The sequence below is a fragment of the Eptesicus fuscus genome, chromosome 5 (assembly GCF_027574615.1).
Source record: "Eptesicus fuscus isolate TK198812 chromosome 5, DD_ASM_mEF_20220401, whole genome shotgun sequence".
Classification (NCBI taxonomy): Eukaryota; Metazoa; Chordata; class Mammalia; order Chiroptera; family Vespertilionidae; genus Eptesicus; species Eptesicus fuscus.
In genome coordinates this window covers 76989526-77016511 of record NC_072477.1, presented here as the reverse complement: position 1 = coordinate 77016511, position 26986 = coordinate 76989526, and the positions used below count along the sequence as shown (strand labels likewise).

The 26986-nt window shown below is 51.3% G+C and overlaps 2 protein-coding genes across 4 annotated transcripts; both read right to left on the bottom strand.

Moving 5' to 3' along the window:
• Positions 1 to 2215: 2215 nt before the first annotated feature.
• MMP14 (matrix metallopeptidase 14) lies at positions 2216 to 13622 on the bottom strand. 2 transcript variants are annotated; one of them, XM_054716438.1, is made up of 10 exons: positions 13269 to 13622; positions 8362 to 8510; positions 7763 to 7885; positions 7096 to 7400; positions 6217 to 6382; positions 5799 to 5979; positions 5483 to 5621; positions 5213 to 5363; positions 4641 to 4756; positions 2216 to 4276 (listed from the first exon to the last, which is right to left on the bottom strand). In XM_054716438.1, the coding sequence occupies exons 1-10, from the start codon at positions 13371 to 13373 to the stop codon at positions 3945 to 3947; spliced, it is 1767 nt and encodes a 588-aa protein (XP_054572413.1). In that variant the 5' UTR covers positions 13374 to 13622; the 3' UTR covers positions 2216 to 3944. The 2 variants fall into 2 exon arrangements, with proteins under 2 accessions (XP_054572413.1, XP_054572412.1); XM_054716437.1 differs by having other exon boundaries at positions 5799 to 5952.
• Positions 13623 to 16354: 2732 nt separating this feature from the next.
• On the bottom strand, positions 16355 to 26617 carry MRPL52 (mitochondrial ribosomal protein L52). 2 transcript variants are annotated; one of them, XM_054716435.1, is made up of 6 exons: positions 26547 to 26617; positions 20451 to 20600; positions 20298 to 20358; positions 20149 to 20216; positions 16911 to 16975; positions 16355 to 16530 (listed from the first exon to the last, which is right to left on the bottom strand). In XM_054716435.1, the coding sequence occupies exons 2-6, from the start codon at positions 20476 to 20478 to the stop codon at positions 16378 to 16380; spliced, it is 375 nt and encodes a 124-aa protein (XP_054572410.1). In that variant the 5' UTR covers positions 20479 to 20600; positions 26547 to 26617; the 3' UTR covers positions 16355 to 16377. The 2 variants fall into 2 exon arrangements, with proteins under 2 accessions (XP_054572410.1, XP_054572411.1); XM_054716436.1 differs by having other exon boundaries at positions 20298 to 20355.
• Between the last annotated feature and the right edge of the window lie 369 nt (positions 26618 to 26986).

Below are 26986 nucleotides of genomic sequence, written 5' to 3'. Positions count from 1 at the left end.
TTTTTTTTGCATGTATCTGTCCAATTTTCCCAACACTGTTTATTGAAGAGACTGTCTTGACACCATTGTATGCTCTTGCCTCCTTTGTCAAATATTAATTGAGCATAATGGCTTGGGTCGAATTCTGTGTTCTCTGTTCTATTCCATTGGTCTATATGCCTATTCTTATACCAAAACCAAGCTGTTTTGAGTACAGTGGCTTTGTAGTGTAACTTGATATCTGGTATTGTGATTCCTCCAACTTTGTTCTTCTTTCTCAAGATTGTTGTGGCTATTTGGGGTCTTTTTTCTTTTTTTTTTTTGGTTCCATATAAATTTTTGGAGAGTTTGTTCTAGGTCTGTGAAATATGCTCTTGGTATTTTAATAGGGATTGCATTGAATCTATATATTATTTTGGGTAGTATGGTCATGTTAATGATGTTGATTCTACCAATCCATGAACTTGGTATATTCTTCCACTTGTTTATATCTTACTCTATCTGTTTTTTCAATGTCCTGTAGTTTTCCGAGTCTAGGTCTTTTACCTCCTTAGTTAAGTTTATTCCAAGGTATCTTAATTTTTTTTGTTGCAATGGTAAATGGAATTGTTTAGTTTCTCTTTCTGTGAATTCATTATTGGTGTATAAAAATGCCATAGATTTCTGGGTGTTGATTTTGTATCCTGCTACGTTGCCAAATTCACTTATTAATCCTAGTAGTTTTTTGAAGTCTTTAGGGTTTTCTATGTATGATAACATGTCGTCTGTGAATAATGACAGTTTCACTTCCTTTTTTCCAATTTGTTTGCCTTTTATTTCTTCTTGTCTGATTGCTATGGCTAGCACTTCCAGTACTGTCAAACAGGAGTGGTGAAAGAGGGCATCCTGTTCTTAGGTGAAATGGTTTGTTTCTGCCCATTGAGTATGATGTTGCTGTAGGTTTGTCATATACAATTTTTATCATGTTGAGGTATGATCCCTCTGTTCCCACTTTGCTGAGTTTTTATCAAAAAAGGTGTTGGATTTTGTCAGATGCTTTTTCTGAATCAATTGGTATGATCATGTGATTTTTGTTTCGCAATTTGTTAATGTGCTGTATCACATTTATTGATTTGCAGATACTGTACCATCCTTGAATCCCTGGAATAAATCCCACTTGGTCATGGCATATGATCTTTTTAATGTATTGCTGTATCCGATTTGCTAATATTTTGTTGAGGATTTTAGCATAAATGTTCATCCGGGATATTGCCTGTAATTCTTTCTTTGTAGTCTCTTTATCTGGTTTTGGAATTAGGATAATGCTGGCCTCTTAGAAAGAGCATGGAAGTGTTCCTTCCTCTTGAATTTTTTTTGGAATAGTCTGAGTATAGGTGTTAGTTTGTCTTTGAATGTTTGGTAAACTCCCTGTGAAGCTGTCCGGACCAGGGCTTTTGTTTGCTAGAAGTTTTAAAAAAATTTTTATTACTGCTTCAATTTCATAAGTAGTTATTGGCTTATTCAGGTTTTCTGATTCTTCCTGATTCAGTTTTAGAAGATTGTATTTTTTTAGGAACATGTCCATTTCATAAACAAGATTTATGAACCTCCAGCCAGACTCACCAAGAAACATAGAGGACCCAAATAAACAAAATCAGAAATGAAAGAGGTGAAGTAACAACTGACCCCACAAGGGATCATAAATACAAGGGATCATAAAAAATACTATAAAGAACTCTATTCCAACTAATTGGACAACCTTAATGAAATGGACATATTCCTAGAAAAATGCAATCTTCCAAAACTCACTCAGGAAGAGTCCATTGATTTTTAGAGAGTGTGAAAGGGATGGGGGAGGGGGGGGGGGGGAAGAGACAGAAACATTGATGTGACAGAGATACATCATTTGGTTGCTTCCAGCATGAACCCGGACTGGGCCGGGGATCGAGCCTGCAACTGAGGTATGTGCCCTAGACTGGTATCGAACCTGGGACCCTTCAGTCTATGGGCCAACGCTCTAACTGAACCAAACTGGTTAGGACTCCCCTTTTCTCTTATTCTCATAGCCACATCAAAGGAACGATTTGAAGGGAATTAATATATAATAATTATAATAAAAATATACATTAAATAAAACAATAACCCCAAACAAGACAAATTTAGCCGAACTGCCAGCACCATTCATCCCATTTTCCCCCAACCTCCCCACCCCTGACATCCTGTTCACCCTATGAGAGAACTGAAGCCACACAAGGAATGTGAAACACCATTTATTTTTTGTGGAAAGGTTGAACAAGGTAAAAAATATCCTTAAAGGGCACTGACCCAGCCCCGCCCTGCAGGTTCCTGGGGTCAATGCCTCTGCCCTCCCACCCTCATCCCTCCCCCTGCCCCTTGTTAACAAAAAGGAACGATTTGAAGGAAATTCATATATAATAATTATAATAAAAATATACATTAAACAAAACAAAAACCCCAAACAAGACAAATTTAGCCGAACTGCCAGCACCGTTCATCCCATTTCCCCCCAACCCCCCGACCCCTGACATCCCTCTCTTTTCACTCCCGGAAGGGTCTCTCACTTTCCCAAGTCCCCAGTACCATGACCACCTGAGGTGGCTGAAGGAGACTTCAAATGGATGGGCTTGGGGGGGGGGGGGGATGAGGGGAGGGCAGGACACAGAAAGGATGGGCTGAGGGGTGGGGGCACCAGGAAGTGAGGAGGTAACCTGACCAAGAAACAAGAAATGCTCAGGCACGTGCCCTCTCTGAGGCTTGCTGACTCGGTGCTGCCTGCTGCTGGGAGCTCTCTGCTCTCTAACTAGGTAGCTACTCTCATTAAGGGCCAGCTGCCAGTCCCCAGACGTGCCATCTTTGCTCCTTCTCCTGGGCTCCTTCCCCTTTCCCTCTATGCTCTCTGGTCAGAGGGAAGGCACGAAGCGGAGCAGGTGTGCCTTTCTGGGGCTCTTCCTCTAGCTCCAGGAAAATGTGCCTTCCCCCAGGTACCAGTCCACCCTGTGCATCCCTAATGGCCTGGCCTGCTCAACCTCCAGCGCTCAACCTCCAGCTGTCCACTCCTGCTGAACCTCCTTTTGGTCCCATCCTATCCCCTCTGACTGCTCGGCCCCTGGCACCTGCCCCAGCTGCCTGCATTTAAGCAAGGTTCTTTCTCTGTGGCCTTGAGGCTCACCCCCATGGCTCCGGACTGAGTCTCTTCCTACAGAGGCTCACCCCAGTAACTGCACTCCCTGGCCTCAGCTCTTCCAACCTTGACATCCCCATCCAAGGCTAACATTTGGGAGAGAAGGGCTGTCAGGGGTTTCTGCAGCCTCAGTTAACTCCTTAATGGCTCAGGCTCCTTCCATGAAGGTCTTGGGGAGCAGTATGAGGGGGAGAGGCAGAGCTTTGTGTAGAAGACTGATCCTCTCTGAACTTTCCTCCCTAGGTCTTAGGGTGGTCTTATGCAGCCCCCACCTCCTCACCCTCTCGCAGGGTCTCCCCCCACAAAAGGTTAGATTCCCCTTAGCCAGAAAGAGCGGTGGGAGGCTGCCAATTGGGTACACCTGGGGGCCTGCCGGGGCTGGAGTGCCCAGAGCCTCCTGAGGTCAGAGTTCAGAGGTTAAAGGTATGTCAGGGAATGGAAAGGAGCAGATGACCCCGTTTGACCTTTACCAGTGAGGTCTGAGGGTCCTGCCTTCAAGTGCAGAGCCAAGACATTCAGATGGGGCTGGACATACGCCAAGCTACAGGGGCCCTTGAGGGGCAGGGGCTGGAAGGGGTGGCCCCTGTTCAGCCCCCAGGGGACCCATCGAGGGGAGAAGCAATGCCAGGGTTGAGGTGGGAGGGGCCAGTCACGGAACAGAGAAGGGAGGCAGGGTGGGGAGAGAGCTTGGATCGGGTGGGAGCAGCCCACCCACCACCATCTGCTGCCACTGGCCTTCAGAGGCAAAGTCCACGTGGTAGGAGTGGGCGGGCAGCGATGGGGGTCAGACCTTGTCCAGCAGGGACCGCTGGCAATAGAGCAGCCGCTTGGGGGTCCCGTGGCGCCTGAAGAAGAAGACTGCGAGGCCCACCGCCAGCACCAGCAGCAGCAGCAGCACAGGCAGCACCACGGCGGCCGCGCTCACCGCCCCGCTGCCTTCCTCGTCCACCTCGATGATGATCACCTCCGTGTCCTCCTCAGTCCCCGCATCTGGCCGGCCCTCCGAAGGGCAGCCCATCCAGTCCCGCAGGGCTGACTTGGGGTAGCCCGGCTCTACTTTCAGCTTCTGGTTGTTGAATTTCCAGTACCTGTTGCCCTTGTAGAAGTACGTGAAGACTGCAGGGGGCGGCGAGAAGGTGGCAAAGACGACACAGGTGGGGCGGCACCCAGGAGACCCGGAGAGAAGAGCGGAAAGGAAACCTGTCAGTGTGTGGGCTGGCCGAGTTAACCTCCCGACCTCTCCTAACAGCAGTTTCCTCAGCTGTGAACGGGGTGATTCTAGTACCAGGCTGGAGGAGTGGTGGGGGCTACGGGGTCTGACACGTGGAAAGCACGAGCCCGGTGACTGGCCCATGGCAAAGGCTCCACCGTCGTTATCATTGTCATTAGTTCCCCACCATACTCTCCACCTTTCTCCTTCCTCTCTCTTAACTCGCTGCTGCGACCCTCCCCTCACAGACACTTCCCATGCCCTTCTCACCTTCATCACTGCCCATGAACGACCCTCTGGGAGACTCGGGAATTCCTTCCCAGATCTTGATGTTTTGGGGGTAGTCGTTCTCCACTGCCCTGAGCTCCTCGTTGAAACGGTAGTACCTGGTGGAGAGGAGAGGAAGGAAGTGGTTGGACACTGGGCACTTCCTCAGAGGGTGGCAGGACCCGGGACTGAATTCACCAGTAAGGTGAGGGTGGCTGTGGACGGGGGTTTTGAGTAATGAGGGCCTGCAGCTGAAAGCAGCGGAAGGTGGGGGTGGGAGGGAGGGCCCAGGCTGCGAGGAGCCACCAGCAGCCCTTAATGACAGTGCTAGGCTGCTGGAGCGGAGGCATGGGGCCGGGGCAGGAGGCGTCAAATGACCAGGTCTGAAATGGTGACCCGGTCACATCCCACTCACTCAGCACCCAATGGAGGCTGCTCATTGCTAGGCAACAACAGAGGCTCAGCCAACTCCTTCTCCCGGGAAACCACCCAGGCATAAAGTGGGTCTTTCTCCAGAATTGAGGGAATCTGGTAGCTGAGGAGCCAGGCCTGAGGTCAAGGGGTTAAGGTCTTACTTGTTTCCCCGGAAGAAGTAGGTCTTTCCATTGGGTACCCAAAAGATGGCGGCGTCAATCCTGTCAGTAGGCAGTCCTCGGCCCAGCTCCTTAATGTGCTTGGGGTAGCCAGGCTCCAGGGAAGCTTCGTCAAACACCCAGTGCCTATCTCCTGGGGAGACAGAAGGGCAGGATGGGGGTTCCACTTGGGTTCTAGGGTCTATGGAGGAGTCAAGTGGAATCTGCTCATCCAGGGAGACTCCCCACACCCAAAGACTAAGGCCTGGTTACCTTTGAAGAAGACAAATTTGCCATCCTTCCTCTCGTAGGCAGTGTTGATGGATGCCGGCAGGCCCCGCCAGAACTGGCCGATGGGCATTGGGTACCCATCCATCACTTGGTTATTTCTCACCCGCCAGAACCAGCGCTCCTGGGAGGCAGTCGACGTAAGAGTTCATTATGTCTTGTCACTCAGTCCTCTGATTCAGTTCCCAAAGCTCCCGCACTGCCTCCGATTTAGTTTTTAGTCCTCATGCTGCTGTTTCCACCCTGCCTCCCGGTCACGGAGCCCTTTTGTCCTCCAAACCAGCCCACTTCTTCCTCTCACCTTGAAGACAAACATCTCCCCGCGAAGCACAGCCACAGTGTCAAAGTTCCCGTCACAGATGTTGGGCCCATAGGTGGGGTTTTTGGGCTTATCAGGGAAAGAGGGCCTGGAGGTGGTCCTGGGTTGAGGGGGCATCTTGGTGGGGGCTGACTTACTCCCTGGGGCAGAGAACAAGGGAGCACTTCAGACTTGGTGGCAGAGGGAGAGGAAAGGACAGGCATATGGGCAGACGACACCCTCGGAAAGGGTAGAGAGGCTGAGGCAATCCGCTAAGAAAGAACAGAAGAGGTGGACTGAAAAGTGGGAGCAGACAGAGGCAGAGTCAGGAGGGGGCTGTGGGGAGGTGGGAAGAAATACGAAGGCCAAGAACACACAGACAAGGAGCAGAGAGAAGGGAGCAGGTGCGGGCATAGATTACTTGCCATAAAGTTGCTGGATGCCCCGGCGGTCGTCATCAGGCAGCACAAAGTTCTCTGTGTCCATCCACTGGTAAAAGGGTGCCATGATGGCCGAGGGGTCACTGGAATGCTCGAGGCCCAGGGCATGGCCCAGCTCATGCACGGCCACCAGAAAGATGTCATTCCCTGGAGGGAGGAGAGAGATTATGACGGCAGCCTGGGTCCCTTCCCTCAGGCTCCCAGCTTTCCCATCAGAGGCTTTAGTTTCACCCCCAGCCTGCCTGCTGTTTTCCACTCAAAAAAGCCACCAAACCACCATGCTCTTCCGGGAGGAGGTGAGCGTGCTCTGGGGACTAGAGCCCAAGCCCAGGAGACTTGTGTTAAGGGAAGCTGAGGGCTCTCTCTGGGCCTTTTTCTCCCAGGGTGACATTTGTCTGGATAAGTGGGTGATGGGGAGACTTTGAAGTCTTTGACTGAGAAGTCAATTATTGGGTGAGAGAAGGAACCACATATAAATAGGTTAAAACTGGATTTCTGCCTTAACCAGTTTGGCTCAGTGGATAGAGCGTCGGCCTGCGGACTGAAGGGTCCCAGGTTCGATTCCGGTCAAGGGCATATACCTTGGTTGTGGGCACATCCCCAGTAGGGGGTGTGCAGGAGACAGCTGATCGATGTTTCTCTCTCATCGATGTTTCTAACTCTCTATCCCTCTCCCTTCCTCTCTGTAAAAAATCAATAAAATACATTTAAAAAAACACAAAAAACTGGATTCCTGCTTTTGTTGGAAGTCAGACCTGGAGATCTTTGCGGTCCCTTGTGGCCCTGAGATTTGGGGATATGAGGTTTTGGGAGGAGGTAGGAGAACCCTGTACAAATGATCATTGAGTCCCAGGGCTCACCATTCAGATCCTGATTTTCCACAGTCCAGGGCTCAGCAGAGTCAAAGTGGGTGTCGCCTCCGATGTTGGGGCCTGGGAAGTAGGCGTGTGCCAGGAAGCCACCCTCGCCATCAAAGGGTGTGCTGTCGCCATGGAAGCCCTCAGCAAACATGATCATGATGTCGGCATGCTCATGGCCATTCTCAATGTAGGAATAGGGTATCTCTCGGAAACGCAGCGGTGTGTGACTCTCCCACACGCGGAATGCCTTGCGGATGGCCTCATATGTGCGATACTCGCCTACTTTGGGGGTGTAATTCTGGATGCTGAGGTCCAGCCACGTGGGGAGAGGATTAGAGTATGTTAGGATTACAAGGGACAACATTCTCCTTCCCTGTACTCTCCCAAGTCTGACTGAACTGCTCAGCCACCTTTGCCACCTCAAGATGCCTTTGCCTGAAGTACTGAGAGCTCAGGGACCCTCAGGCTTTGGCTTTGTGGCCCTGGGGTGTACCCCTTCTCCCTTACAGGCTGTACCTCTCTCAGGGTTACAGCATTTCCCTCCCCACTCCCAAGGATGCATCCCAGGAAGAGGTGAGTATGGCAAGATGCCTCTGAGTCTCTGTAAGCACAACTGATAGGGAAGGGTAACCTGGTGTGAGTAAGGCCACTTGCCGGATAGACTCACCAGAAAGTAATCTCGTTATGCGGCCACTTGGGGCCCTGGATGGCATAGCGCTTCCTTCGAACGTTGGCCTTGATCTCAGCCCCAAACTTGTCTGGAACACCACAGCGGGGGCGCTTCATGGCCCTGGGGTAGTTGAAGTGTGAAGACGGGTCAGTATAGTGTATGAAAGAGAAAGGTCTTTGGAGGACAGGGGGAGTATCTGGCCCCAGGGTCAGTGTGAGGAAGGTTAGGGTAAATAAAAAGGCTCAGGCCGAAACCGGTTTGGCTCAGTGGATAGAGCGTCAGCCTGCAGACTGAAAGGTCCCAGGTTCGATTCCGGTCAAGGGCATGTACCTTGGTTGCAGGCACATGCCCAGTAGGGGGTGTGCAGGAGGCAGCTGATTGATGTCTCTCTCTCTATCTCTCTCCCTTTCTCTCTGTAAAAAATCAATAAAATATATATTTTAAAAAAATAAAAAATAAAAATAAAAAGGCTCAGGATCAGCATGTGGCGATGAGGTAAAGGGGCACGAGTCAGGCATTCAGGTAGCAACTTCTATGGTGCTCAGTGTTTTGTCAGTGTGTGCTGGGCAGAATCCCTGCCAGGGTCTAGCACTTACTTCATGGTGTCTGTATCAACTTTGCCTGTCACTCGCAGACCGTAGAACCTCTGCATGGCAGCGATGGCAGCTGAGAGTGACTGAGGTAAGCGCTGTGTGTGGGTCCGCAGGTCCCCAGGGGGCAGGTAGCCATATTGCTGCAGCCAGGCCTGTAGGGAAAGGGATGTGGCTTAGAGCATCCCCACCTGGCCCGAGGGAAGCCTCCGCCTCCTCACGTTACCTGGCATGCACTCTCACTTGCTGAGGAAAGGGCAATGAGCCTTCAGCCTGGCTCTGGCAGTGGGTCTGGAGGAACTCCAGGGCTGGACCTGAATTCTGGCCCCGGCCCCAGTATGCCTTGTCCTCTTGGAGCTGTAGGCCTCAGCTCTGGACTTTGGCTACAGCTGTCTTCATGGGAACTGAGTTTAACTGAGTCCTCAGATGTCTTCTCAGGGTAGAGAGGGGAGAGGCTGAGGGGCTCCACTCTTGAGCCTGGCAGGAGGCCCTCATGGGAGGGGGATGCCAAGCCTCCAGGCCTCTGATAGCTGAGATTTTTTAAAGAAAGGAGGGCAGAAAAAGAGCTAGGGCTGAGGCTGGTTGCTGATAGGGGAAGCTGGGGCCTCTGCAAGTGGTGAGAAGTGCGATGCAGCCAGAGCCAGGACCCTGCCCCTGTTTCCATCCAAACGGCATCTGACCTAGGGCTTGGGACCTGCACTGTCCATTTAAGGATCACGTAGAGGGAGTGGGAGATGGGAGTGAGGTGGATTCTTGGTGACTGTATTTTATTTCAGGTATGTGGTAAATGGTTCATAATATAAACGCTGACATATAAAAGCAGGGGTGGGGAACATTTTTGCTGCCAAGGGCCATTTGAATATTTATAACATTCTCGGGCCATACAAAATTACCAACTTAAAAATTAGCCTGCTATATCTGGCCAAACATTTAATTAACTCACCCCTAATGCCCTGGCGGGGCCAGACCAAATGAATTCACAGGCCTTTACAACCCTCACCCCTGTGCCTTAAAGGAAAGTTAGATTTTGGTGTTTGATTGAAAGGACAGCCCTCGCTGGTTCTACCCAGTGGCTAGAGCGTCACCTCGGACTGAAGTGTCCTGGGTTCGATTCCGATTCTGGTCAAGGGGACATACCTCGGTACCTCAGTTGCAGGCTTGATCCCAGGCCCTAATCCCTGGTCCCCACATTTGGGAGGCAACCAATCAATGTGTCTCTCTCACATGGATGTTTCTCTCTGTCTCTCCCACTCCCTTCCACTCTCTCTAAAAAAAAAATAATAATAATAATGGAAAAATATCCTTGGGTGAAGATTAACAAAACAAAACCTGTAAAACCTCACTGGAAAAAAAAAAAAATCAGCCTTTATTGTAAGAGCAATGGAATATTTTCCTAAAGCCTGCAAAGTAAAACGAGCCAAATTACATATGGGATATGAAAATACTTGGATTTTCCTACAGGGAGATGCTACCCCGACAGCTGGTCCCTGATCCAGTGTTGCTTTCCTAAGCGGTCCAGAGGGGATGCACGTTGCCTGGGTTGGGAGCTTGAGGCTACTGGTGTTAGGTGCTGTGCCCTCCACCCTAGGTTATGAGGGTAAATCTCCATGTGGCCCTTCATCTCTAGGCACACGCCCCGCTGATGAAACAGCACTCTTGCATAGGGGCTAGAGGTGGTTCGGGAGCAGCTGATTGGGGACCCGAGCCTGCAGGGGCAAGAATTGCAATAATGGGCCCGGCTGGTGTGGCTCAGTGGTTGAGCACTGACCTATGAACCAGGAGGTCATGGTTCAATTCCAGGTCAGGGCACACGCCCAGGTTGCAGGCTCGATCCCCAGTAGGAGGCGTGCAGGAGGCATCATTGATGTTTCTTATCTCTCTCCCTCTCCCTGCCTCTCTGAAACCAATAAAAAAAAAATAATTAAAAAAAAAAAAAAAAAAGAGAATTGCAACATGGTTTTGGGAAGTGATCCCCCAAGGATGATGGAGGTAGGGCCTGACATGTAAACAACCCAGCCTTTCCCCAGCCAACAGGCCTGGCCAGAGTCACCCTAGCACCACCTGCTCTGAGGGCCCCACCTCAAGGGTAGAAGGAGGAGTGGAGTTTAACCCCTGGTACACCAGAGGGGAGCAGAGAAGGGTGCTGCAGGCGCGGGCCGCTCTCCAACAGATGAATGCTTGCCTTGACCTGTGCTGGCTAATGCCTCAGCTAGTGCCTGCAGGAAGCCTGCTGTGGCATAAGCCTGAGTCTGCAGGAAACTCTCTGTGCCCCTAGTCTCACCTGCAGGCTAGACACCCCAGGCTTATGACCTGGGGAGGAGTTCAGTTTTGTGATCTAAGCGGAACTGGAAGTCAGGAGGACTGAGGTCAGGCCTCCTCAACCCCCAGGAAGCCAACCTGAGGGGAATTCTAGGACAGGCTGACGGAAGGGTGGGTGCCAGACAGGTGGGGAGAATCCACAGCCAAGAGCTCTGGGATAAATCCCTCTCCCTGATGAGTCTTTCAGGAAGGTAGGCAGATGAAAACATCGACGCCCACAACCTCCACCCCACACCCAATAGTTAAAAGTAGAGACTTAGTCAAAAAAGGGCCATCCCTGGCGTCAAGGGAACTGAAAGGCCTGGCAAGGAGGTGCCCCTGCCCCACTCCTCCATGCCCAGGCTTTCTTCCCTCACAGGGGCCAGCTCTGAGCAAAGCAAGAACCACAGAGACTGGGATTGGAACCACAGAAGAGAGGACTCCTGTGTCTGCGGCTGGGTGGGGGAAGGGCTGAGTGCCAGACAGGGAGGAGAGGGCTGTTCTGAAGCTGGTGCAGGACTACGGAGGCCTGGGGGGAGGAACCCGGCTGCCCGAGGCCCGGGCCACCCCAGCTTGGCCTGGAGAGGGAGCAACTATGTTGGGTCGAAGAACTCTGTTGGTTGGCTTTGTCTTGAAAACTGACTGGTGGAAGGTATTCCCCTAGGGCAGCGATTTTCAACCTTTCCCATCTCATGATACACATAAAAGGATTATTAAAATTCTGTGGCACACCACAAAATACATTATATTTTTTGCGGATCTGACCAATAGGTAAAATTTGGTACATTCACACTGGACGGCTATTGTTGTGTTGGCTGTTGTCATTGTTTTTATTTGACAATCAAAGGGAAAAGAGGTCAATGGCCCTGACTAAACAGTCAGGTATTGCACGAGTTTTAAAATTCTTGCGGCACAACAGTGAGCCTCAGCATGCTGCAGGCCAGCTGAAAACTGCTGCCCTAAGGGAAAGTCAAGGGAACCCATCCCACCTTCAGCCTAGGGGTTTAGGGTGTATGGGGGGGGGGGAGGTGGGGGGCGGCAATCGCTGGCTCTCCAGCAGGCTCTGGATGGGAGCCTCTGGGCCTGCTCCTCCCTCCCTCGGCCTCCCACTCCTCCACAGCCCAGAAGCAAATGGTGGTTCTGACACTGGGACTGCCCATGACCCACTTAAAGCAGAGACAGGGCTGCTGCCCCTCCGGTAGGGGGCCCAATGGGGCAGGGGAAGGGAGAAGGCAGGGCAGGCGATGATGGCAGTGGGCTGCCCCCAGATGCCCAGGCTCCTATTGTTGAGAGCTCTCCTTTCAGGCCTCAGATGCACACTTCATGCCTGGAAAGAGGATGCCTCCTCCTCCTGGCTAGTGCCAGGATTGGCCACAGGGCAGATTTTCACACTTCCTGGTCACCCCCATTCCTAGGGCCACCTTTTCCTTTCAGCCTCAGATCCCTTCAGGACAGAGTGTGTTCTTTCTGGGGGAGATGTTTCCTCTGGGGATGGAACCAGGGCGCCGTCGGGGTTGGAGGAAGCCAAGTCCAGATCCCCTCCCCCTTCTCGGGGCACTTCCCAGCCCCTGCAGACCGCACCCAGGCACCCAAGCAGGGCTGAGTGGGTTGGGATGTCCCAAAATAAGAAGCTGATCAAATCCGTCTCCCACCTTCACCCCAAAATAAAAGGGACAGAGAGGAAAAACCTCCTCAGACAACTCCCACGCGACTTCCTCCAGGCCGGGTGGGCCAACGTCGGCGAATGGGTGGTGGGGGGTGGGGGCACCGGAGTCAGTCAAGACCTGTGTGGGCGCCCGGGGCCAGGCCCTCTCTCCACTCCCCCTGTGCAACGTCCCCAGTCTCCAGGCAATTAACACAGAAAAACAATGAACAACAACAAAAAAAAGGCCTAAAGGCGCGGAGGGGCGGGGGGCAGGGGAGGAGGCGGCGGCCCCGGCGAGCCCCCGCGCACAAGGAGAGCTTTGTGCGGACAGAAGGCCGGCCAGGGCGCCAGCGCCGGGACCCTCGACGCCAGGGCTCGGGGGCCGGGACCCAGAGATCCGCTCGGGCGCCGGGGCCGCCCCGCCGTCCACCCGCGGCCCCACCTGGGCGCTGATGCGCGGGTGGAGGGGAGCCAGCGGGGAGCGGGCAGCGGGCAGCGGCCGCAGCGTGGGGGGCCGGGGCGGCTGTCCGCCCGAGCCCTCCGGGCCTCCCCGGCGCCGGCCAGCAGGGAAGTGGAGGAAACGGCGAGCCCTCGCACAGGACCAGAGACCGAGGCAGCGCGGGGTCTGAGGAGTCCAAACAGTTCTCAGGCTCCCCACTGGCTCCAGGGCGGCGCGCAGGGCGCAGGGCGCAGAGCGGGGGCCGGGGAGGTGGGGAGAGGGGCTGGCTGCAAACTTCTTCCGAGGAAAGGAGTGGGGAAGACGGCGGCGGCGGGGTGGGGGGAGGAGGCAAAAGTTGGATCGCCTGGGAAGTTTGGGGATGAGGAGGGGACGGAAAAGGAGGGGGTCCTGCAGGCCGGAGCCAACGAGACCTCGAGAGCCCTCCTCTCCGAAGGGGGCTGTCCCCTGGGGAGCCCCGGGCTCGCCTCCGCGGCCGCGCGGCCCCGGGCAGGGCCGGAGGAGCTCACTTACTTCGGGGCTGAAGCTGCTTTGGGCCGAACTGAGGGAGGCGAGCGCGGCGGCGAGCGCGAGCAGAGGGAGCAGCGGGCTGCGGGCGGGCCGCGCGGCGGGAGACATGGTCCGTGGCCGTCCGGGCAGACCGGCGTGCGGCTCCGCGGCGGGGCCCAAGCCTGGGGGTCGCGCCGCCACTCCCTCGGACGCCTTTGTCTTCGGGAGGCCCCGGGTTCGGGTTCTTCGAGGGCTGTCCGCTCGGAGGAGAGGCAGTGGTTCCCGGGAGCGCCTGCAGGCTCGTCGCCTCTCCTCCGTTTTCTGATCTTTCTTCTGCTTAGTCGGCGGACTAGATGGCGAGCCCTCTCTTGCTCTCGGCTCTGGTCCCTCCCTTTATCCCACAGCCTCTCCTCCCGCCCACGCCCCAATGCCCTCCTTTCCCGGTGCGGACGTGGTTCTTTCAGCCTGAATCCAATTACAGCCAAGAGCCCGGTAAAAAAAAAAACCAAAAAAAGGAAAAACCAAACCTAAGTTGACTTTCTGTGGTAAAGGCTGCCATCTCCAGGGGTTGAGGCCACAGCCGAGAGCAAGGAACTGTGTGTGTGTGGCGGTGGGTGGGGGCGGGGGTCCTCAGGGCACGGGATGTGGGAGACTTTCTCCCCCTAGGCATGTTTTGGATGGCTGGATTCCTCTGGTGTTCAGCGTTTGCCTCACCTCAGGGTGGAAGTACTGGGAGGCTCAGTGGCTGGGCAAACAAGTTCCGAGTCTGGGATGTGGTGGGGGGGTCTTCCATGTCCTGAGACCTGGGTTAGGGGATTGTCTGTTGGGACCTGTGATTAAACCAAATTGAATCTTTGTCTCTTATTCTTGACAACCACCTCTGTCCCTGTTGCAAACAAACAAACAAAAACAATATCAGCCCTAGCCAGTTTGCCTCAGTGGATAGAGCATCGGCCTGTGGACTGAAGGGTCCTGGTTTGATTCTGGCCAAGGGCACGTGCCAGGGTTGCGAGCTCAATCCTCAGAGGTGGGGCGTGCAGGAGGCAGCCAATCGATGTTTCTCTCTCTACCTTCCTCTCTGAAATCAATAAAAAAACAACCAACCAACCAACAAACAAAAAAAAAATATCAAAACCCAACTACCCATCAACAAACCCCACAACCACACTGAATGGGGGCGGGGCAGGGGGTCCCATACTTGTAGAAAAACCAATGTGCTCTCTTTATCATGCCATTTGCAATCTGGCTGATCCTTAAATTAGAACTGGTTGGGGAGGAAAGGGGTGCAAGGCCATGGAATCTGGGAAAAGGCAAGTCAAGTTTGGTGCAATTGTTAGAAGAGAGATTGGAAGTTGGAACTTCAGGGTTTAATTCCGTACCCTGGGAAAGGAGGCAGTTCCTTCAAGGGTAAAATCTCCTTCAAGGACAGACTAGTCTCTGAGAACAAAAGGTGGAGGTATGCAGGGAAGGGGGAGGGCAGGCTACAGCTGAGAAAGGGAGACAGATAAGAGGTTGAGAACTAGATCTGGAAAGGCAGAACAAGAAGCAGGAAAGTGTGGGAGACAGAAAACTCAACCATCAGCGAAATCTAAGACCCAAGAATTACATTGGTCAGAGAGAGGGGAAGGGAAGGAGGTATTGGGGGGAAGAAGGGAGGGAAAGAAAGCAAGGGAAGGAATAACTGGGAGGCTGGACAGAAAGTAGGTCAGGTAAGAAACTCCAAAAATCCGGGAACTAACTCAAGTTTGTGACATGAAAATGGGAAAAGTCATGTTCTGTATTGTAATGAGAGCAAAGGTCTTTTCTACACAGAATCCACGATCAATAAGATGAAAGTTTTGCCCAGCCAGTGTGGCTCAGTTGGTTGAGTTGTCCCATGCACCAAGAAGTGGTCCCGGGTTTGATTCCCGTCAGAGCACATGCCTGGTTTTCAGGCTTGATCCTACAGGAGGCAGCCCATTGACGTTTCTCTCTCTAAAAATTAAATGAAAGGTTTCCCTGCACCAAAACCGGTTTGGCTCAGTGGATAGAGCGTCGGCCTGCGGACTCAAGGGTCTCAGGTTCGATTCCGGTCAAGGGCATGTACCTTGGTTGCGGGCACATCCCCAGTAGGGAGGTGTGCAAGAGGCAGCTGATGGATGTTTCTCTCTCATCGATGTTTCTAAATCTCTATCCCTCTCTTCCTCTCTGTAAAAAATCAATAATATATATATATATATATATATATTTTTTTTTAAAATATATTTTATTGATTTTTCACAGAGAGGAAGGGAGAGGGATAGAGAGTTAGAAACATCGATGAGAGAGAAACATCGATCAGCTGCCTCCTGCACGCCCCCTACTGGGGATGTGCCCACAACCAAGGTACATGCCCTTGACCGGAATCGAACCTGGGACCTTTCGGTCCGCAGGCCGACGCTCTATCCACTGAGCCAAACCGGCCAGGGCTAAAATATATATATATTAAAAAAAAAAAAAAAAAAAAAAAAAAAGGTTTCCCTGGGCCTTGGGGGGCAGCTAACAGGTTTGTAGGAGGTATATGGGATATACCTAATCCACAATGACTGTTTTTGGGGTTATCTCCAGGGCTCCCTACATAAATTTGGGCCAGGACAGTCCTCTCTCCAATCAATTTCTAGGATTCAATCAGAACCAGGGAAACCTCAAGATCCAAATCTTTAAAACATGCAACACCCAAGTCTGGTTCTTCCCACGTCAGCCTTCCCAGTGTTGGTATCCTCTTGGGCCATGTATCTGGTTTAGGAAAACTGACACCAGTTGCTTGCCAAGAAATGGACCTCAGCTGGAAAGTCTTTTTCATAAGAATATTTATTAAATGTGTAACTGTATGCAGACTGAGCTGTGTATAGGTTTCTCAAGGATTGAATGGTGGCTAAGACCAAGTAAACTGCGGCCCCCTTTTCATGTTTGCAGAGCAGTAACTGCTCAAAGTTGGGCCAGTCCTAAGACCTGCAAAGGAGGGGGTAAATATCCCAGAGCAATGCACCCCTGACCTGGAAGGGAGCCAGGGGTGAGGGCCTGCAGCCAGCCCTTCCAGGCAGTGCTCTTACAACCTGCTCTCCCTGGGGTCCAACGACAACAAAACAGGCTGGGAAGAGACAGGAGTGGCTTTTTATTGACGTGGCAGTGGGCTCTGCAGAGCAGCCCCTTTGCGTTTAAGAGCATTTTTCTTCCTCTGTTCTTCTTTCTGCAACTTCTCCTGCTGCCTAAGCTGCCATGCCTGTAATCCAGCATCCATTTCCTGTGACAGCAGTACAACGCGTCTCTGAAACAGACAGGAAAACAGTGTGAATCACATCTGGGGCTTGAGCTCTGCACCATATATCCTTTCATTCACAGATCAAAGTCAGAGGTTTCAGCTGGAAAATGACACTGCTGACTGGGGAAGGGGTGGGGCCAGGTCCTGGGATGGGAAGCAGGGGGAAGACAGTGAAATGTGTGGCAGAATGTCTACTACTGGTTCCTGTCCTGGGAGTGCCCCCTCTATTCCTTCCTTCTCACAGTACTGTGAAAACCTTGACTGTTAAAACAGTGTGAGGGGTACCTGTTAGCTTAGGTGTCAACACAGCTCAAGACAAATTACAATTTAAACTCTGTCCCTCAGATTACATGCAGGTTGCCCTGGATGGGGCTCTAGCAACTCACTGCAAATTTTTCTCTTTGGGCTTGTCTTCGAAGCTGGCCTTTCATCGGAGGAGCAGGGCGGCCATCTGGAGATAGAAGTGAGAGAAAAGGCAGGGCCTGTAGATGTGGCCTGTAGCACCTTGCGAAAGCAGGCAGAAATGAGGGAAAAACCAGTTTCTAGCTTCTCTTCCATTTCACACCCACTGTAAAATTTCCCTAAAACATGTTCCTCATCTTCAAGGGTGAAGTATGCCAGAACCACCAAGAATAAGCTCCTGGGCATTTTCCTATTGTATCTCACTCACCCCTCAATAGCCTGGAATTCAAGGTTCTTTGCAATGCTGAATCACCTGTTTTCTCTTCATAAAGCCCCCACTCAAGCAAACTGATCACGGTTCTACACACCTTGAATCTTTGTTAAATTCCACCTACTCCATAACAAACACCTCTTGCCTTTCCTTCCAGCCAAATTCTCATCCTTAGGCCCACCTCAAGCCCTACCTGTCCCAGAAACCCTTCTCTTAAAACTCTCTTCTGAAAGAAGTGCATATCACAATTTACCATAGCTAAGATTTGGAAACAGCCTAAGTGCCCATCAACAAAGAAACAGATTAAAAAACAGTAGCACATCTACACAATGGAATACTATGCTGCTGTAGAAAAGAAAGAACTCTTAGCATTTGCAAGAGCATGGATGGACCTGGAGAGCATTATGCTAAGCGAAATAAGCAAGTCAGAGAAAGATAAATATCACATGATCTCACTCAAATGTGGAATATAGTGAACAACATAAACTAATGAACCAAAATAGATCCAGAGACAGAGAAGCATTGAACTGACTGTCAAACCTCAGAGGGAAGGTGGGGGTAGATCAATCAAAGGACTCGTATGCATGTATATAAGTATTACCAATGGACACAGACACTGGGGGAGGGAGGGCGGGTGAGGGCATGTGCTGGGGGGTAGGAGTGGCAGGGGAGAGGTCAATGGGAGAAAAAAATAATATTGTAATAGCTATGTACAGGCCGGGGGGGGGGGGTGTACTTGAAATATCAGGGGGACCACTCTATAAAGGAAAATTGTATATGTTTCTCATCACAATAAAAAAGAGGAAAAAAAAAGAAGTGTATATCATTCATTTAATACTCATCTATTTGCCTTGTGACATTTATTGTACTATTGTTTTTAACTTTATTTAGCCATCTCAAATTGTTTTGGAAAGGAGCAGAGCACTGAAGTGTTATCATTTAAGTTTTAAAATGTCCACGCTTTGTTTTCCTAGCTAGACTTTAAGTTCCTTGGGATCAGGGACTGTATTGCTAAGCTTTCACTATATAGTGTAGTGTAGGCACATATGCACATAATGAAAATTTCATAAATATCTGCAGACTTGCTATAAACTATCTCAAATGGCTTATAATGGAGTTGATAAGGGCATTTTCAACAAAGAAACAGAGTGAACTCTCTCCCAAATGTTTGAAGGTAAGACAGGTAAGAGATATTATTTATTTATCAATAAAGGGAACCAATGTTGTGTATGCGAGGTGTTTACATTGGTCATTTCATTTTATCCTTACAAGAACCATATGAGATAGGTATGTTTTACAGATGTGGAAACTGAGAGATACAATTAAGTAACTTGACCAAGACCCACAAAGTTAGCAAGTAGAGAAGCCTGGATTAAGAATCAATTCCAGCCCTAGCCAGTTTGGCTCAGTGGATACAGCATCGGCCCCTGCAGACTGAAGGGTCCTGGGTTTGATTCTGATTCCAATTCCGGTCAAGGGAACGTACCTTGGTTGCAGGCTCAATCCCCAGCCCTGGTCAGGTACGTCCAGGAGGCAACCAATCGATGTACCTCTCTTACATAGATGTTTCTCTCTCTCTGTCTCTCCCTTTCCCTTCCACTATCTCTAAAAATCAATGGAAAAATATGCTCAGGTAAGGATTAACAACAACCAAAAAAGAATCAATTCCAGAGTCTTTCCAATATTCCATACTACTTCAAGAAGATCCTAGTAGCCCTGGCCGGTTTGGCTCAGTGGATAGAGCGTCAGCCTGCGGACTCAAGGGTCCCAGGTTCGATTCAAGGTCAAGGGCATGTACCTTGGTTGCGGGCACATCCCCAGTAGGGAGTGTGCAGGAGGCAACTGATCGATGTTTCTAACTCTCTATCCCTCTCCCTTCCTCTCTGTAAAAAATCAATAAAATATATTAAAAAAAAAAAAAAGATCCTAGTAAATGACAAGTAGAAAAAATCTTCACCATCCTCCTCAGGCAGCAACTCTCCCCTTAAGCAAAATCATACTCCTGTAAAATCCAATAGGGTATTAATACTCAGGTCTCTGTGCTGTTGAAGGGGGCCTGGCCTCTGCCCTGTTCTAGTCCTGGCTTTGCTCTTACCTAGTGGGTGATCACAGGCAATTCACATTTCTAGGCCTCAATTTTCCTATCTGTAAACTGGAGTCCTATACGGGCACGAGGAGTGGTTTCAACTTTTCGAAGGTTCTCCCTCCTAGGGCTAATAATTATTTTATTTTTATTTTACTTTGCGTTTTGTTTATTAAGTGAAGGGAAGAGCCCGGCCTGTGTGGTTCAGTAGTTGAGCATTGACCTATGAACCAGAAGGTCACGCTGGATTCCAGGTAGGTTGGATTCCTGGTCTTCAGGGAACATGCCCGGGTTGGGCTCGGTCCTCAGTGGGGGGTGTGCAGGAGGCAGCCAATCAATTATTCTCTCTCATCACTGATGTTTCTATCTCTGAAATCATATATATATATAAAATAATAATAAAGGGAAGAGACCTTTCTGAAGGGCGGACACCATCCTCACTATTCACTTTTCTACTCCTCTCTCTGCGACGCTCGTGTTGGCAGCCGTTCCAGGAGCTCTCCCTGCATTTGGTACCAAATTCTCAATAATGCACTCAGCACAGAGAACTTTCTAGGAACCACACCACCCTTTCAGAAACAGTAAAGTCTTTCACTCTCTCCCCTGGCATGGCGGGGCGGGGGCGCTCCAAGTCAGAACAGTTTCTGCTTACCTGCACAAGCCCGAAAGACCCCGTCTAGCTTTATTTCCCATTGGCCTAGTTTGATTCACAAAGTAAACAACAGGGCTTCTTCCCCCGATGACGTTCAATACATAGTTCACTCAGACACACCGCCACCTCGACACCCTCTACCCCACCCCCATCCCCACCCCGCTCTCTGCAGGGCGTTCTCTCCGGGTGAAACCATCAGGTCAGATGGGCGCTCACCCGCGTAAGACCAGTCTGGAAGCTCCGTCAGGGGCCCGTAGCCCGAGGGGTTGGCAGCCATGCCCTGCCTGGGTGGAGAAGAACAGTTCGGTTAGGACTCAGCACAGCTTCGGGACCCCCCTCCTCCCTTCCCCCAAACCCACACTCACTGGAGTCTCCACTGGCTACCCGCCCGAGCCGCCGCGCTGCCGTGCAGCCTCCGGGCACCTGCAGGGAAAACGGCAGAGGCGAGAGAGAGGCCGTGCTGCCAGCCCAGGGGTCCCAGACCCCCGCTCCCCCCGCGGGCTCCCGAGCCCACTTACTGAAGAGCAGAATACCTAAAGCGGCCATGCTGCGGGCGCGGGACCGGAAGTGGGCGTGGCCTCAGTGGCCACGCGCTACTCTTTGGGAGGAAGTAGGAAGCCGCCATCTTGAACCTGGTTTTCAATCACGGGCCCCGCCATCTTGGGTCACTGTACGGAAGAGAAGGGCGAGATTGCGGCTGGGAGTTTGCGCCAGACCGGTCGATCATCGCGTGCATCCTCAGTGGTGGATACTTCCTCAGGGGAAGTTGTGTCCTCTGAACTGTTTCTACGTCTTCCCTGCGGCGGTTCTTTGACATTTATAGCTTATCTCCGTGGAGTAACATACACGTTACCTTATACTGTCCCTCAGCACTGGAACGTATTTTTCCCAGCCTATGAGTCAAACCTAGAGTGAATCAGAAAGTGCGGGCTTCCGTTTTCACTCATTTATCCAACAGAGACAATTTTTAAAGTATGCTTTTATTGATTTTTTAGAGAGAGGAAGGGAGAGAGAGACATGATTGGCTGCCTCCTGTATGCATCCCAACCATATGTGCCCTGACAGGATTGAACCGGTGACCTTTTGGTGCACCCCACTTATGCCCAACCGAGGAACCACACAGGCCAGGGCTATGCAACGAAGTTGAAGAGGTCTGTGACAAGCACCGTATTAAGTGCAGGAGATTCTATGGAGGACAAGACAGACATCATTATTCTGCTAGAGCTCCCAGTCTATGGAGAGAAGACAATAATCAATCACACATCACTGTAATATTAATTCTGAGAAGTGCCGGGAAGGGAAGTGTGTGATGTTGGTGAAATCAATGGAAACTTGATGTAGAGTAGGTTGTCAAGGCTTTCTTGAGGAAGAAGTAACGAGCTAGGATCTGATTCAATTTTTATAAAAGCAAGCAGCACACATTGCAACAACCTTGTGAGGTAGGTGCTAGTAAGTGGCAAATCCAGATCTGTAACTCTTTCCACTTTTTTAATCACTTACTTGCCTTGGCTAAGTCATCCTCAATTTCTTCACTTAAAAAACTTTAGCCCTAGCTGGTTTGGCTCAGTGGATAGAGCGTCAGCCTGTGGACTGAACGGTCCCGGGTTCGGTTTTGGTCAAGGGCTCCATCCAGGTTGCGGGCTCGATCCCAGTAGGGGGCATGCAGGAGGCAGCTGATCAATGATTCTCTCTCATCATTGATGTTTCTATCTCTCTCTCCCTCTCCCTTCCTCTCTGAAATCAATGAAAATATATTTTTTAAAAGTTTAATATATCACATTTGTGCAAACATTTAAAAATTTTTAATTGATCTTTTTAGAGAGAAGGGGGGGGGGGTGAGAGAAAAAAACATTGATTTCTTGTTCCACTTCTGCATTCATTGGTTAATTCTTTGTTAAAAAATTATCATTTCCTTCTGCAAGACTGGAAACTTTTTCCACAGGAGTTGCCTCTGAACTGTGCTTTGAAAGAGGGGAAGGGTGGATCCTAGTTTAAGAAGTAAAAGAAGCTATTTTGATAACAATAAGAATAGTATAGGCTAGGGCTGAACCAGAAGGGACGGGGACAAAAGAAACTTGGCTATAAAACACCAGATGGACCCAAAAAATTAAGCAAGGGAAATAAGGCACTAGAGTACCATTGTTATCTTACATGCATACACTCAATTTTCACTTATCAAAAAACACTTGTATATAAATGATTTCTACAACTTTCATAATAAACCTGTAAAGTAGGTAAGACAGCCCAGGAAGTGATCATTTATACAGATTGTTTGTAGTTTTCAGAGATCAGGAAATTGAACCAAAATATGGCTGTGGATTTATTGTTTTACAGTTGCAATAACCACTGAGTGACACCTTTCCCAAGCTGGGCTCCCCGTGCCTTTGGCAGGTTCTGAGATAGACAACTGAGGCAGACAGCACTGGAATCCCATTACATAGTTTATAGTTGGGGAATCAAGTAGTAGAAGCCAAGCATTGGAAAAATAACCTCAGTGTCAATATTCACGATTGGCAAGAAAGGTGACAGGCTGGCACTACCACCAATGCTATCCTATCTAATAAAAGGGTAATATGCAAATTGACCATACCTCTGATACACCCACCAGCCACACCCACCAGCCAATCAGGAGTGAGTATGCAAATTAACTCAACCAAGATGGAGAGATCAGGAGAAGTTGCCATGGAGAGATCAGGAGGCTTGGGTTTCCCTGGCAATGGAGGAAGCCAAGCTTTCTGCCTGCCCTGGCCTGCCTTGGCCTCCGCTTAAGGCTACAAAGTTTCAATTATAGAAGATAAATAAATCCCAGATACCAGGGCCTCCACTTGGGTTGCTGGGGGGCATGGCCAGCCTGCAAACCACCACAGGCCCCTCACCCAGGCTGCCCCATGCCCCAAGGGAACCCCCACCCTGATCCGGGACACCCTTCAGAGCAAACCATCTGGCCTCCACCTGTGCACCAGGCCTCTATCCTATCTAATAAAAGAGTAATATGCAAATTGACCATCACTCTAACACACAAGATGGCTGCCCCTATATGGTCAAAGATCCTGCCCCCATATGGACACAAGATGGCTGCCACAAGATGGCCAGCAGGGGAGGGCAGTTGGGAGGGACCAGGTCTGCAAGGGAGGGCAGTTGTGGGTGATCAGGCCAGCAGGGGAGAGCAGTTGGGAGGGACCAGGCCTGCAAGGGAGGGCAGTTGGGGGCGATCAAGCCTGCAGGGGAGGGTAGTTAGGGGTGACCAGGCCGGCAGAGGAGGGAAGTTGGGGGCAACTAGGCCTGCAGGGAAGGGCAGTTGGGGGGGACCCAGGCCTGCAGGGGAGGGCAGTTAGAGGTGACCAGGCCTGCAGGGGAGGGCAGTTAGCGGCAATCAGGCTGGCAGGGGAGTGGTTAGGGGGTGATCAGGCTGGCAGGCAGAAGAGGTTAGGGGGGATCAGGCTGGCAGGAAGGCAGGCAGGTGAGCAGTTAGGAGCCAGCAGTCCTGTATTGAGAGAGGGATGTCCAACTGCCCATTTAGGCCCGATCCTACCTAGATCGGGCCTAAACGGGCAGTCGGACATCCCTCAAGGGGTCCCAGATTGGAGAGGGTGCAGGCTGGGCTGAGGGACACAACCTCCATGCACGAATTTCATGCACTGGGCCTCTAGTATCTTTATAATGTTTGTAGAACCGAACCAGCAACATTCCTTTATTCTAGTAGCTCACACAGTAGGGGACACCACTGATTTGTAAAATAAAAAATAGGGTATATGCATTAAAGTGCACAAATAGGGTGGGTGGACACTGTGAATTCCACATGCAGAAGTGAACACATGTAATACCCGAATAGCTGTGGGAATAAAGGAGCTAGAGCTGGAGAACTCTGGGGGCAGGATAGGAAGTTTGACTAGGAAAACTGGGAAATATAGAAGGGAAAAGGTCTTGGGAAGGAAGACAAGTTCAGCCTTTGACGTGGTTGTTTTGATGTGGCAGGGTGACAATCCATGGGTTGTAAATAGCAGGAAATATGAGTGAGGATTTTGAGAGAGAGAGAGAGAGAGAGAGAGAGAGAGAACTAGTACTGATAGTTAACATTGGCCAGCAAATTAGGTGCTTTTTTAACCATTGTGATGAATAATGATGATGTTGGAGAAAGAGCATAAGTAAAGCTGATGGGGGCGGGGGGTTGCCAATTCCACCTCATTTTGCATACTCTTCCCCTTTTTGCATGCTTGTGACCAAATTTTAAGGTTGGGGAAATGTCTTATTTCACATTTCTTCCGTATCTTCCTTCTTAGGACAGCTCAAGACCAAATCACTGTCACACTCAGCAAGAAGTGTGGAAATTGCCCTCACCAGTGTTCTCAGTGGTTAAAGAGTTGCCCCAAGCACTGAAGGGTCATGGGTTTGACTTCCGGTCAAAGGCATGTACCTGGGTTGCAGGCTTGATCCCTGCCCTGGCTGGGGCAACGGATGTGTGTGTGTGTGTGTGTGTGTGTGTGTGTGTGTCTGTCTGTCTCTCCTTCCCTCCCTTCCACTCTCTCTAAAAAGCAATGGAAAAAATATCCTCGGATGAGGATTAACAAACAAACAAAAAAGTGTGGGAATTGATGGCTAGAAACCACCAACCCACATAATACATTGCTGTGCATATTATCCTTTTGCACTCGGATGTCGAGTGTGACTCCACACGGTTAGCATTAGAATAAAGGAATCGAGAAAAAGCAAGCGAGTGCAAAGGGTTATTTTATTACATAATTTATTGTAACATATTCCTTTTCTTTTCCCATGGCTGTCAAGTCCCTGCTAAATTAGTATGACCTCGGACTACACCACTTTTTAAAAAAATATCTTTTCATTGATTTCAGAGAGGAAGGAAGGGAGAGATAGAAACATCAATGATGAGAATCATTGATTGGCTGCCTCCTACAGGTCCCCTACTGGGGACCAAGCCCATAACCCCAGCATGTGCCTTTGACAGGAATGGAACCCGGGACCCTCCAGTCCGCAAGCTGATGCTCTATCCACTGAGCTAAACCAACTAGGGCTACACTCTTTTTTCCTTCCTTCCTTCCTTCCTTCCTTCCTTCCTTCCTTCCTTCCTTCCTTCTTTCCTTTCTTCTCTTTCTTTCTTTTTTTTAAAAAAATATATCTTATTGATTTTTTACAGAGAGGAAGGGAGAGGGGGAGGGATAGAGAGTTAGAAACATCGATGAGAGAGAAACATCGATCAGCTGCCTCCTGCACACCTCCTGTGGGGATGTGTCCGCAACCAAGGTACATGCCCTTGACTGGAATCGAACCCGGGACCCTTCAGTCCGCAGGCCGGCGCTCCATTCACTGAGCCAAACCGGTTAGGGCTACACTACTTTTTCTTGCCTGATAGCTTTGAAGTCCCTTCAGCAGTGTGCCTTTTCCCCAGACTGGTCTTGAAGGAGGGTGGCTCTGTGAATCTCTGCAGAGGAGCAATGTTGGCTTTAAAACTGCGAAGCGAGACTGTCCAAAAGGTATACAAAAAAAGGTAACTATTACTTATAAGTCATCCTTTAGCCTTAAAACACGTGGAAGCATTTCCAAATGCCTTTTTAGCACTCGCCCAGCAAATCCCTCTATTGTGGGGTCCACGCTGCTTCTAAGAGTCTTCAGATGGAAAGGTGCTTTGGTGACTCCGGCCTCCCGGGCACCCTCAGCCCGAACATTTTTTGTTAAGTGCTGCCTCCTGGCGGCGGCTCTCCTGCCCGACACCTATCCGGCCCGGCGGAGTCCACGTTCCTTAATTTGGGATCTCCAAGCTGACGCAACCGCTCCCCCAGGGGGCGGGGAGTGGAGAGCCGCGGCCGGAGACGCCCTTCCGGGAGACCCCTCCCCGGGCTCCGGTCGCGCGCGGTTCGCTCTTCCCTCCGCGCGGGCTTTGCGGTCCGGAGCCCCTCACAGTTGCAGCCGCTCGTCTCGGGGCCGGAGGCGGGGCTGCCAGGGTTGGGGGCTCTCGCCCAGACCCCCGTCGGGCCGCCGGCCCGAGCAGGATCGGCAGGGAGGGAAGAGGGAGCTGAGCGTCCCTGGGGCGGAGGACGCGCCGCGGGGTGCCCGCGGTCACTTTCCTTTCCGAGGGGCCGGGAGAAGGCAGGGGGCGGGTTACGGGGCCCCCCGGTTCTCGCCCTTTGCGCCCTGCGCGGATACCCACCACAACCCCCTCTTGTAGCGCTTCATGGAGCCCGGGAGGGAACGGAAGGGACGCCGGGTGGAGTGGGGTCCAGGCGCCCCAAGGCGGAACCGGGTTCGGCCCCCGCAGCTAGACCTGTGCCTCCGGGAAGACCGGCCTCCCGACGGGGACTGAGGGCGGGCGGGGCAGGTTCGGGGTTTGGGAAGGCGCGATCCCAGGGCCGCGGCCGCGGAACTACAGAGGCGGCGGGGCCGGGGGCCGGGCCGGGAAGTGTGGCTGGGGGGGTGGGTGGGGGGGAAAGCGGGGGAGAGGGGCAAAGGTGAGCAGCGGCCAGCGGCCGGGCGGGGGCGGAGGCGGGTGGGGACGGGGCGAGGGCCGCCCCGGAGGGCAGAGAGAGCTGAGGGCGGGGAGCCGGGAGCGGGGTCTGCGAAGAGCTCGTGCCTAAGGGGGGCTCCACTCTGCTCGAACCCACCTGCTGCATTTGCGTGGACCCGCGCGCTCCCCGCTCTGCCGTCTCCTCCGCCCTCTCACCGCTGCGCGGCCGCCGCACTTTGCTCTCCCGGCGTCCAGAGGGGTCGCCCGAGCCTGGGTGTGCGACCGAGCACCGAGCTTTCCGGATGTGCGAGAGCGCAGGAGAGGGCCTTTTGGTTTTCCTACTAATGAAACAAAAAGTCCGTTTCAGATCATTCTAGGCCCCCCAGTAAACCTGAACATTATACCTTCCCCTTCTTTCAACCCGTTACTCTAAAGAAGAACCAACACTTCCAAATACTCCTTGCTTAGGAGCCAGAGCGGCAGCAGCTTCTTCAGGTGGGCCAGAGGGCAAGTTCAAGGGCATTCCCAGAGCCAGGCCGCTAGGAAATCAGTGTTGTGTGTGTGTGTGTGTGAGGGAGGACAACATTGTTCATTCCT

Bases quoted from the DNA above. Each gene is read 5' to 3' on its own strand.
- MMP14 (XM_054716438.1), bottom strand. From the start codon at position 13,373: ATGTCTCCCGCCGCGCGGCCCGCCCGCAGCCCGCTGCTCCCTCTGCTC. The intron at 5,364-5,482 runs GTAACCAGGCCT...CTGTCTCCCCAG, and splicing joins CAAATTTGTCTTCTTCAAAG to GAGATAGGCACTGGGTGTTT. The intron at 4,757-5,212 runs GTAAGACCTTAA...CCTCTCCACCAG, and splicing joins TACTTCTTCCGGGGAAACAA to GTACTACCGTTTCAACGAGG.
- MRPL52 (XM_054716435.1), bottom strand. From the start codon at position 20,478: ATGGCCGCTTTAGGTATTCTGCTCTTCA. The intron at 20,217-20,297 runs GTGAGTGTGGGT...TTCTCCACCCAG, and splicing joins GGTAGCCAGTGGAGACTCCA to GCAGGGCATGGCTGCCAACC. The intron at 16,976-20,148 runs GTGAGCGCCCAT...TTCTATCTCCAG, and splicing joins TCCAGACTGGTCTTACGCGG to ATGGCCGCCCTGCTCCTCCG.